This window comes from Arachis duranensis, chromosome 3 (assembly GCF_000817695.3).
Source record: "Arachis duranensis cultivar V14167 chromosome 3, aradu.V14167.gnm2.J7QH, whole genome shotgun sequence".
NCBI classification, from domain to species: domain Eukaryota; kingdom Viridiplantae; phylum Streptophyta; class Magnoliopsida; order Fabales; family Fabaceae; genus Arachis; species Arachis duranensis.
This window is the reverse complement of record NC_029774.3, coordinates 17,528,799-17,540,865: the sequence shown is the minus strand read 5'-3', so window position 1 is coordinate 17,540,865 and position 12,067 is coordinate 17,528,799. Positions and strand designations below refer to the sequence as shown.

Here is a 12,067-nt window from a genome sequence, read left to right as displayed (position 1 = left end):
CACTGAGGAAGGCCTCAATTGACGTTCACTGGCCTCCAATGAGTTCCCTAATGAGGAACCATGGGAATCTGAGGCTCAAAATGAGACCATAGAGATCCCATTGGACTTACTTCTGCCATTCATGAGCTTTGATGAGTACTCTTCCTCTGAAGAGGACGAAGATGTCACTGAAGAGCAAGTTGCTAAGTACCTTGGAGCAATCATGAAGCTAAATGACAAGTTATTTGGTAATGAGACTTGGGAGGATGAACCCCCTTTGCTCACCAAAGAATTGGATGACTTGTCTAAGCAGAAACTACCTCAAAAGAGACAAGATCCTGGGAAGTTCTCAATACCTTGTGCCATAGGTACCATGACCTTCAAGAAGGCCTTGTGTGACCTAGGGTCAAGTGTAAACCTCATGCCTCTCTCTGTAATGGAGAAGCTAGGAATCTTTGAGGTACAAGCTGCAAGAATCTCACTAGAGATGGCAGACAATTCAAGAAAACTAGCTTATGGACTTGTAGAGGATGTTCTGGTAAAAATTGAAGACCATTACATCCCTGCTGATTTCATAGTCCTAGCGACTGGGAAGTGCATGGATGAATCCATCATCCTTGGTAGACCCTTCCTAGCCACAACAAAGGCTGTGATTGATGTGGACAGAGGAGAATTGATCATTTAAGTGCATGAAGAATCCTTTGTGTTTAAGGCTCAAGGATATCCCTCTGTCACCATGGAGAGGAAGCATAAAGAGCTTCTCTCAAAACAGAGTCAAACAGAGCCCCCACAGTCAAACTCTAAGTTTGGTGTTGGGAGGCCACAACCAACTTCCAAGTTTGGTGTTGAACCCCCACATTCAAACTCTAAGTTTGGTGTTGGGAGGTTCCAACATTGCTCTGAGCATCTGTGAGGCTCCATGAGAGCCCACTGTCAAGCTACTGACATTAAAGAAGCGCTTGTTGGGAGGCAACCCAATGTTATATTTATCTATTTTTTCTTTGTTATTTTATGTTTTTTGTAGGTTGATGATCATGGAAAGTCACAAAATCAATTGAAAAAGCAAAAACAGAATGAAAAACAGAAAGAAAAATAGCACACCCTGGAGGAGAACTTGCTGGCGTTTAAACGCCAGTGAAGCTAGCAAATGGGCGTTTAACGCCAGAAAGGGGCACCAGACTGGCGTTAAACGCCTGGAAAGGGCAAGAAGCTGGCGTTAAACGCCAGAAATGGGCACCAGCCCGGCGTTTAACGCCAGAATTTGCACAAAGGGCATTTTTGCTCGCCACTTGGTGCAGGGATGACTTTTCCTTGACACCTCAGGATCTGTGGACCCCACAGGATCCCCACCTACCCCACCACTCTCTCTCTTCTTCACCCATTCACCAATCACCTCAACACCTCTTCCCCAAAAACCCTTCACCTATCAAATCCCATCTTTCTCTTCACCACTCACATCAATCCTTCATAAAACCTCACCTACCTCACCATTCAAATTCAAACCACTTTCCCTCCCAAACCCACCCTCCCATAGCCGAACACTACCCCTCTCTCCACCCCTATATAAACCCATCTTCACCCCCTCATTTTCCCACAACCTAAACACTACTTCTCCCTTTGGCCGAATAACAAAGCCATCTCCATCTCCTCTATTTCTTCTTCTTCTACTCTCTTCTTTCTTCTTTTTCTCGAGGACGAGAAAATCTTTTAAGTTTGGTGTGGTAAAAGCATTGCTTTTTGTGTTTCCATAACCATTTATGGCACCTAAGGCCGGAGAAACTTCTAGAAATAGGAAAGGGAAGGCAAAAGCTTCCACCTCCGAGTCGTGGAAGATGGAGAGATTCATCTCAAAGATCCATCAAGACCACTTATATGAAGTTGTGGCCAAGAAGAAGGTGATCCCTGAGGTCTCTTTCATGCTCAAAAGGAATGAGTATCCGGAGATCCAACATGAGATTCAAAGAAGAGGTTGGGAAGTTCTCACCAACCCCATTCAACAAGTCAGAATCTTAATGGTTCAAGAGTTCTATGCTAATGCATGGATCACTAGAAACCATGATCAAAGTATGAACCCGAACCCAAAGAATTGGCTCACATTGGTTCGGGGGAAATACTTAGACTTCAGTCCGGAAAATGTAAGGTTGGCATTCAACTTGCCAATGATGTAAGGAGATGCACGCCTCTACACTAGAAGGGTCAACTTTGATCAAAGGTTAGACCAAGTCCTCATGGACATATGTGTGGAAGGGGCTCAGTGGAAAAGAGACTCCAAAGGCAAGCCAGTTCAATTAAGAAGGCATGACCTTAAACCTGTGGCTAGAGGATGGTTAGAGTTCATCCAACGCTCTATTATTCCTACTAGCAACCGGTCCGAAGTAACTGTGGATCGAGCTATCATGATCCATAGTATCATGATTGGAGAGGAAGTGGAAGTTCATGAGATCATACCTCTAGAACTATACAAGGTTGCTGACAAACCTTCCACTTCATCAAGGTTAGCCTTCCCTCATCTCATATGTCACCTATGCAATTTAGCTGGAATTGTCATAGAGGAAGACATCCTCATTGAAGAGGACAAGCCCATCACTAAAAAGAGGATGGAGCAAATAAGAGAGCCCACTCATGGACCTCAACAAGAGCATGAGGAAGTCCCTCATCAAGAAATTCCTGAGATGCCTCAAGAGATACATTTTTCTCCACACAACTATTGGGAGCAACTCAACACCTCTTTGGGAGATTTGAGTTCCAATATGGAGCAACTAAGGATGGAGCACCAAGAGCACTCCATTATTCTCCATGAAATTAGAGAGGATCAAATAGCCATGAGGGAAGAGCAACAAAGGCAAGGAAGAGACATAGAGGAGCTCAAGCGTTCTATTAGATCTTCAAGAGGAAAAACTAGCCGCCATCACTAAGGTGGACACGTTCTTTGATTTCCTTGTTCTTATTTTTCTGTTTTTCGATTTTTATGCTTTATGTTTGTCTATGGTTGTGCCTTTATTACATGATCATTAGTGTCTAGTGTCTATGCCTTGAAGCTATGAATGTCCCATAAATTCTTCACCCTTCTTAAATGAAAAATGTTTCTAATTACAAAAGAACAAGAAGTATATGAATTTCAAATTTTATCTTGAAATTAGTTTAATTATTTTGATGTGGTGGCAATACTTTTTGTTTTTTTGAATGAATACTTGAACAGTGCATATTTTTTATAGTGAAGTTTATGAATTTTAAAATTGTTGGCTCTTGAAAGGATAATGAACAAAGAGAAATGTTATTGATAATCTGAAAAATCATGAAATTGATTCTTGAAGCAAGAAAAAGCAGTGAAAAAGAAAAAGTGGCCAAAAAAAAGAAAAAAAAAGAGAAGAAAGAAAAAGAAAGCAGAAAAAGCCAATAGCCCTTTAAACCAAAAGGCCAGGGTAAAAAGGATCCAAGGCTTTGAGCATTAATGGATAAGAGGGCCGAAAGGAGTAAAATCCTTGCCTAAGCGGCTGAATCAAGCTGTCCCTAACCATGTGCTTGTGGCATGCAGGTCCAAGTGAAAAGCTTGAGACTAAGTGGTTAAAGTCGTGATCCAAAGCAAAAGAGTGTGCTTAAGAACTCTGGACACCTCTAACTGGGGACTTTAGCAAAGCTGACTCACAATCTGAAAAGGTTCACCCAGTTATGTGTCTGTGGCATTTATGTGTCTGGTGGTAATACTGGAAAACAAGATGCTTAGGGTCACGGCCAAGACTTATAAAGTAGTTGTGTTCAAGAATCAACATACTGAACTAGGAGAATCAATAACACTATCTAAATTCTGAGTTCCTATAGATGCCAATCATTCTGAATTTCAAAGGATAAAGTGAGATGTCAAAACTGTTCAGAAGCAAAAATCTACTAGCCCCGCTCATCTAATTGGGACTAAATTTCATTGATATTGTAAGATTCATTGTATATTCTCTTCTTTTTATTCTATTTTGTTTTCAGTTGCTTGGGGACAAGCAACAATTTAAGTTTGGTGTTGTGATGAGCGGATAATTTATACGCTTTTTGGCATTGTTTTTAGGTATTTTTTAGTATAATTTAGTTAGTTTTTAGTATATAATTATTAGTTTTTATCCAAAAATCACATTTCTGGACTTTACTATGAGTTTGTGTATTTTTCTGTGATTTCAGGTATTTTTTGGCTGAAATTGAGGGACCTGAGCAAAAATCTGATTCAGAGGCTGAAAAAGGACTGAAGATGCTGTTGGATTCTGACCTCCCTGCACTTGAAGTAGATTTTTTGGAGCTACAGAAGCTCAATTGGCACGCTCTCAATTGCGTTGAAAAGTAGACATCTTGGGCTTTCCAGAAATGTATGACAGTCCATACTTTGCCCGAGATTTGATGGCCTAAATTGGCATCAAAATGTCGGTCAGAGACCTTTTTCTGTCATTAAACCCCAAAACTGGCATAAAAGCTAGAGTTAAATGCCCAAACTGGCACTAGAGGTGGCGTTTAACTTCAAGAAAAGCCTATACATGTGAAAGCTTCAATGCTCAACCCAAGCACACACCAAGTAGGTCCCAAAAGTGGATCTCTGCAATATTTACTTATTTCTGTAAACCCTAGGATACTAGTTCACTATAAATAGGACCTTTTACTATTGAATTTGCATCTTTTGATCATCTTTGATCTTGGGATCAGGTCTTTGAACCCTTTTTCGATTGTTTCATGTTATTTAGGAGGCATGGAGTTCTTATGTATTTTCAACGGTGGAGTTTCTATACTTCATAGATTAAGGTGTGGAGCTCTGCTGTTCCTCATGAATTAATGCAAAATACTATTGTTCTTCTATTCAATTCAAGCTTATTCTTGTTCTAAGATATTCATTCGCACTTCAACATGATGAATGTGATGATCAAGTGACACTTATCACCATTCTCACTTATGAACGCGTGCCTGACAACCACTTTCGTTCTACCTGAAAACAAGCTTGAATGTATATCTCTTGGCCTCCTGGTCCATGACGCATGGTTGCCTCTCCTGACAACAGAGCCTTCCATTCCGTGAGATCAGAGTCTTCGTGGTATAAGCTAGAATCAATTGGCAGCATTCTTGAGATCCGGAAAGTCTAAACCTTGTTTGTGGTATTCCGAGTAGGATCTGGGATGGGATGACTGTGATGAGCTTCAAACTCGCGAGTGCTGGGCACAGTGACAGTGCGCAAAAGGTTCATCGGATCTTATTTTGACATGATCGAGAACCGACAGATGATTAGCCCTAGATAACCCGTAGCCGGACCATTTTCACTGAGAGGATGGATGGTAGCCATTGACAACGGTGATCCCCTAATATACAGCTTGCCATGGAAGGGAGTACGCATGATTGGATGAAGACAATAGGAAAGCTGAGGCTCAGGGGGAACAAAGCATCTCCATACGCTTATCTTAAATTCCCACCAATGAACTGCATAAGTATCTCTATCTTATTTTATGTTTTAAATTTGTTTGTAATCATCAAAACCTTATAACCATTTGAATCTGCCTGACTGAAATTTACAAGATGACCATAGCTTGCTTCAAGCCGTCAATCTCCGTAGGATCAACCCTTACTCACATAAGGTATTACTTGGACAACCCATTGCACTTGCTGGTCAGTTGCGCGTAGTTGTGAGAAAAGTGTGAACTCACGATTTCATACACCATTGCTCCTTCGGGTTCTAGCCTCTACCACAAAGACCCTAATCTCCCCATACCTCAGTTGAACTGGTGTCTCGAGAAGTCCCCAACGAAGTCATGGATTAGTCGTCTAAGAGATGTATAATCAAGCTGGCGGTTCAATGCTTTCCAGTCACGTATCCACACGAACCCAAGAAGACACGGGTGGTTGTCAGGCACGCAGTCTTAGTATGAAGAACGGAGCTGATTGTCATGGATCATCCCATTCATCATGTTGAAGAATGAATATACATCTTAGAATTGAATCAAACACGGATTGAAGAGAAACAGTAATACTTTTATTAATTCATAGAACTCAGCAGGGCTCCTCCTCTCAACCTAGGAGGTTTAGAAACTCATACTGATGGAGAATATAATGATAAACAAAAATTTGGTGTAAAGGTCTGCGTTCCCCCTCATGAGAGGTGTAAAAATTCTTTAAATACTAAGATAATAACTAGGGATTACATAAGAAAGGATAAAACAATCTTTTAGTGCTAAAATCCACTTCTGTGGCCCACTTGGTGAGTATTTGGGCTGAGCTTTGATGAGATTCACGTGCTATGAGGCCTCTAGGGCATTGAACACTGGCTAGGGGGTCCTCTCTGGACGTTTGGATGCTGGTCTCTTCTCCTTGGGTGCTGGACGCCTGGAATGGGGCAGGAGGCTGGCGTTGGACGCCAGTTTTGGGCCTTTTAATTTGAAGCAAAGTATAGACTATTATACATTTCTAGAAAGCTCTGGAAGTCGGCTTTCCATATCCATTGAGAAAGCTCCATTTGGACTTCTATAGCTCCAAAAAATCTCATTGGAATGCAAGAAGGTCAGATCGAGACAGCATCTGCAGTGCTTTCTCTGTCTCTGAATCAGACTTTTGCTCCAGTTCCTCATTTTTAGCTTGAAAATACCTGAAATTGTACAAAAACACACAAACTCAAAGTAGGATCTAAAAATGTGAATTTAACACTAAAATCTATGAAAACTTAATAAAAATTAAACAAAACATACTAAAAACTATATGAAAATGATGCCAAAAAGCGTATAAAATATCCGCTCATCACTTACTAATAGCATTCCGAGCAGCCTGCTCATTTACTATAATGTCTCTCAAACTAAGAGGACGTTCGTTCCACAGCAATATTAACATGTTAATACTCACAAGTTCGGTAGCATTATCACCACTAACTCAGATTTTCAGAAAATACACGTTGAAATTTTAGTATAAGTTAATTTTTTTTCCACCTTCCAAAGTAATGAAAAATGAGTTGTACCCTCAACCCCTTTAACTTTGAAAATTTTTTCTTTAATTTTGTGGTAAGACTCTTCAAACAGATTAAAAATTCTTCTGTTTGGGACACTTTGAAAGAAAACGAACCATATCCTTGTGATCTAAAGGGAACCGTCAAAGTGAAAAAATAGAAGAAAGCCCTAAGAGAAGGTGAAATGTCTAAAAACGAGCATAGGAGTTTAAAATAACGAACAATAGCCCAACTATTTGGATGTAGTTGAGAAAGGGCACATCCAATGTGAGTTAAAAACGCTCACTTGGAAGCCGGAAAAAGGAAGTCAAACCCTACCCGGGAGAACAAAGTCTTATACATTGATAATCAGTCAGGGACAGTGCCAGCATATTTTTTTATATGGCACAATCTATCCCCGGACCTGGGAACCAAAAAACCATACAAATTGCTTATATCAGAACTAAATATAACCCTAGCCTCTCTCAATTTATCAAGTTCCTCTTGTGTGATGGTAGAAGGAACGGCCTTGACCTTCCCAGATATTCGAGAATAAATATATACTTCAAGTTCACTATTCATTGGAGGAATCAGGGCCAGTCGTGGCCTCGGACGGTTAGCGGCTCCACCATGTTCGCGATAACTTTTTTCCTCGGCATCTCATAAAAACCTACAGGGACACCACCAATATATTATCAAGGGTTGAGAAACTCTAAAATTTACATAGAAAATTCAATAATTCACCACAATTCTGAAAAATACAAAAGAGTTTGGAAAAATGGGGGCAAAAATAAAAACCGTCACTATCAAATTACAGAAACTTAAAACAACGGTACCCCTACTATGCTAAACCTAATCAAAGGTATCAAATACAAAAACTAAAATTGCGAGGGGAATGTATGAAACAATGCACAAAACCATAGATGAAACACATGAAGTAGTTGAAAAAGTTAAAGTGCGAAGCATAAAATGAGAAATGTACATTAGAAAGTTATATAAAAAAAAAAAAGAGGAAAAAGCGGAGGAAATAAAAGAACCTAACTAGAATTAGCCAAAATTTGAAACGTGTTTGGAAAACGCTTGCAGAAAGGTGATCTTTTTTCACTATAATGGTGGTGAAAGAAGACCGAAACGAAGAGGATTCCTTAGAAAGAAGAAGAAGTATTTTCAGAAAGTAAAGTTAAAGATTATTTAATTAGAAGTTAATATGGCATTGATTGATGCAAAAAAAATTTATAAATGACCAAATGGTTCGTAAACCGAAAAAAGTTATAACTGTGCCAAGAAAGCCAGTTTCCTTACGAATCCCTTAGAATTCTGATTAAAGAATACCCCTTAAAAACAATTTCATAAACTCGAGTACTCTTGACAAAGTTATCAAAGTCAAGAGGCCCGAGTTGAGGACACTGTTATAGAGAAATAATGACGTAATAAGATAGCAATTAAATAAGAATCTGATGTTATCTGACGTTACAAGATAATGTCAGATACGGTACAACGGCCACGTTACTAAGTCATGAAACCACCAATTCATGGCATTATGAATATGATATAAAGGCAGTAAATGCTGGAAAAACGGTAATCTCGAAATACAGGGATAAAAGGAAAGGGAACTCAGCAGATAAACACTAAACAATATCATACTATCAAAACACATCGCCAACTTAAGTATCGGAATATCTTGTAGATTATCCCCTGGTCTAATTCTACACTTGCCGAAGTTAGAATCTCCGATCTTCCAACTCTCCTTCTCATGTTTGTGATCTCCACTCCTAGTACGAACAAGTATCATAACAAAACACGAAGAAAAATTGTGTTGAGAAGAGAAGAAACGTGTTGAGAGAAAGAAAAAGATGAGGAAGATGAAAAACTTGAAAAATATATAAAAAATAAAAGTGTGGACAACTAAAAATAATTTGTTTTTCAACTAGAATTTTTGTATTTTTCTTATGTACTAATTTTTATGTTTTTGTACCATTCAAGTTAAAAGTTGATTTCTTGGAATGAAATACTCCAATTTAGGGTAGAAACATAAGCGAGACGCGAAAATTATATCGTATGAATAATAAAACATAAAAAAAGAGAATAAATATGTTGAGAGAAAGAAATGAAAAAAGAAAAAGAAGAGGTAATAGAAAAAGAAATTTCAGTAAATGAATAGTAAAAAGTTTTGTGTGGTAATTAACTGTGTTTTATTTTGTTTGTCTTGTATTTCTTCACAAATTTCTGTGTTCATGTTCATAAATGTCTAGGTTGTCATTAAAATTTCAGATTTTCTTTTTAAATTTTAAAGACAACTTTTTTTCCATAAGAAACACGGAAAAGTTTGATTTCATTTTTTAATAGAATTATTCTTTTCCACGCTAAACAATAACCAAATGAACGACTTTGTAAGCAAGCTTTTTCGTTTGGGTCGTTTGTAGAATTCCTCCGATATCGAAACCAAATTAGATAGCTTACACACTCCAGCTCCAAATGGAATTATTCGTGAAACATGAGGAGTTTATGGTAAATATTCTGAACAAAATGGTGATTATCAACACTAGAAGTCTGGAACAAAATGTAACATAATCTGATAAACCATCTTCCGGTGGGATTACAGGCTACAGCCCAATGTAGTTCGATAAAATTCAAAACATTCAAAACAAAATCACGAGATCTAAAAAGATGAAATAATTAATCTTAAGTCCGTCTAGCGAGCAAGTTAACGAGCTGCCTGCGCCTGCGAATGTTCCAAAAGTTGACTAACTAACTTGTAGGTACGCCCGTTAAGAGCCTTGGTATGGTCAATCAGCTGCTCATACCTGGATATATAAGAATCTCAAAGGTCAGGGGTGTACGAAGAATGATAAAATGACAAACGAAATAAGGAAGGCGAAATGGTACATGATGATTGGAAACGAAACAAGGCTTTATCTGTATCAAATAACTTACACATTGGGATGATTGGGTTCCATGATAACTGTTCCTGTTTGAGAGTCTATTTTGGCATCGAGCTTTGAGCTACGGATGAGATTCACAATCCATCTCTCGGCTTCCTCATAATTCAGATTTAACTTCTCAGCAAGAACTCTGCAAAAATAAATAAATAAATAAATAAATAAAATAATCAGCAACTGGGCAACCTCAAAAAAAAATATTCTTTCTTTCAACTCCAACAATATACACTCAAGTTGCACTGCATGAAAACATATGATCAGTATCAGAGAATGCAAAATCACTTATTTTGTGCCTTTAATTGATTCTTGACGTCTCAGTAAAAAGCACAAAAGCTGTTCATTGTGGTTGAAAAATTGCACTAACATTTCAAAATATTAACAAGTCCATTTAAGGGTTACGAAGCCAGGGAACTACAACATTCTAAATAAGAAAGGTGCATACGCCATGTCAATGCGTTGGTGTATTCTGCAGTATGTCTCAAAGATGAATAGCCTAGCATTTTCAAGGAACTCATCCCTCAATGGTACAGTAGAAAAGTTGCTTTCTTCAACTCGTTTACCAAGGAATGGATCATTGAGAATCACCTGCATATTTACAAATTATACATAGTAAGGGGTAACATACGTTGAGAAGCCTAAAGGAAAACATAATAGACTATAAAAGTTACATCACAACCACAACATTTACTCATCTCATTCTTATTCTTTTAGCAACCTTTTGAATTTGACAGCCACCTATATCTTCCACCCAATATTGCATCCTTACGTTACCTCAACTATAAATACTAACTAGGGCAGTTTTCTCCCATCCCCAAAAACACCCCAATATTTGTCTTTCAATCAAACTGAATCTGTCAAAACATAAAAATAAAAATAAAGAATTAATGATGAATTGAAAATTTACTTCTTCACACTCCCGCATCTTCTTTTGTGCCCCATCAAAGTCGTAGTTGACATAAACACAAGCCAAAAACTCGGTGATCGGGTCTTTATACGAATTCTGTTCCTGTTGAATAACTTTTATGAAATCTTTGAATTGAGGCCTCCTGCGCTTGTTGACAATGAATGCTGTGGCCAAGTATCGTAAAAGGTGTGGAGCACTAGTTTGGATTGCATTTAGATACCTGAAAACCAAACCGCATCTTAGATAAACTACCATTACGGTGTTGATCCCAAAATATGCAAGAAAAATGGCCTGGGACAGGAAGCAATTAACCAGCTTGATGAAGATTAAAACTAAAAATTAAAATACATGAAATCTATGTGTGATGACACTCAGAAATGAGGGGTCAAGTCAAAGAAGGCATACTTGTCCTGATTAAACAGATCAATTATCTGTGTTCTTCCATTGTCATGGTTGAAAAATATGAACAGACTCCAATGCATCAACCATATTCTGCTTTGCACCTGATTCATAGGTGATGCAAAACTCTGCAACAAAGTTCAATGCTGAGGAGTCAATATCGTTGGAGCATGAAATAAAAAGAGTACACGCTGCTACTTAAAAGATCAGAGAGAACAACCTTTGAGTCAATGATTTCCTTCAAACGATTCAGCTCTTCAAGTGCAATGTCCCAGTTTTGCATCAGTATTTCAGCTGCAAGCTTTCCCCACAATGCACTCAGACTTCTTTCACTATTTGTGCACAAAGCCCTATACTGATAAAGATAATCAGCGGCACCAGAGTAGTTTCCACACTCAAATTGAAATTTGGCATATTGATATAATGCCTCTATTTGTGCAGGACCAATCTGTTATAAATAAAATCAAAACTAAAATGGTTAGAATTCCAAACAGACACACACACAAACACTCTCACACACGCACAAAATAAATAGGACTCTAAGGTCTAGGCTGAAGGAAAAAAAAAAAAAACTTACAAACGCTTTATTATTTATAGACAAACAATTAAGCAATGACGTACAAAATTTTGCAAACATTATATCATATAGAGTGAGATTTCATGAAATCCAAATATATAATGGACTCAAGCTTATAAATAAAAGACTAGATCTGAAGAATAACCCGATACCAAATTCCAAAATTGGGGCAACAATGTTCTGCTTAGTTGCCAGTACCAAGACACACTCCTCTCCCAACCATCTTGTATCTTATACTCTAATCAACACAATTAATGGGAATAGAGGAAAAAGAATGAGTGGAACATCAAGAGACCTACCTAGACACTTAAAAATCCCACTTTTCCCCACTAATCGAAAAC

At 38.2% G+C, this 12,067-nt stretch overlaps 1 protein-coding gene across 1 annotated transcript in view; it reads right to left on the bottom strand.

Annotated features, from left to right (window-relative positions):
* Positions 1-9,409: 9,409 nt before the first annotated feature.
* The window catches only part of LOC107474573 (eukaryotic translation initiation factor 3 subunit E), a 3,459-nt gene continuing 801 nt past the window's right edge, over positions 9,410-12,067 (bottom strand). Inside the window, exons 3-8 of the mRNA XM_016094197.3 lie at positions 11,370-11,597; positions 11,156-11,277; positions 10,751-10,970; positions 10,289-10,431; positions 9,842-9,979; positions 9,410-9,711 (exon numbers count right to left, since the gene is read on the bottom strand). Coding sequence (XP_015949683.1) covers positions 9,612-9,711; positions 9,842-9,979; positions 10,289-10,431; positions 10,751-10,970; positions 11,156-11,277; positions 11,370-11,597 — 951 coding nt within the window. The 3' untranslated portion in view covers positions 9,410-9,611. The remainder of the gene's footprint in view (positions 9,712-9,841; positions 9,980-10,288; positions 10,432-10,750; positions 10,971-11,155; positions 11,278-11,369; positions 11,598-12,067) is intronic.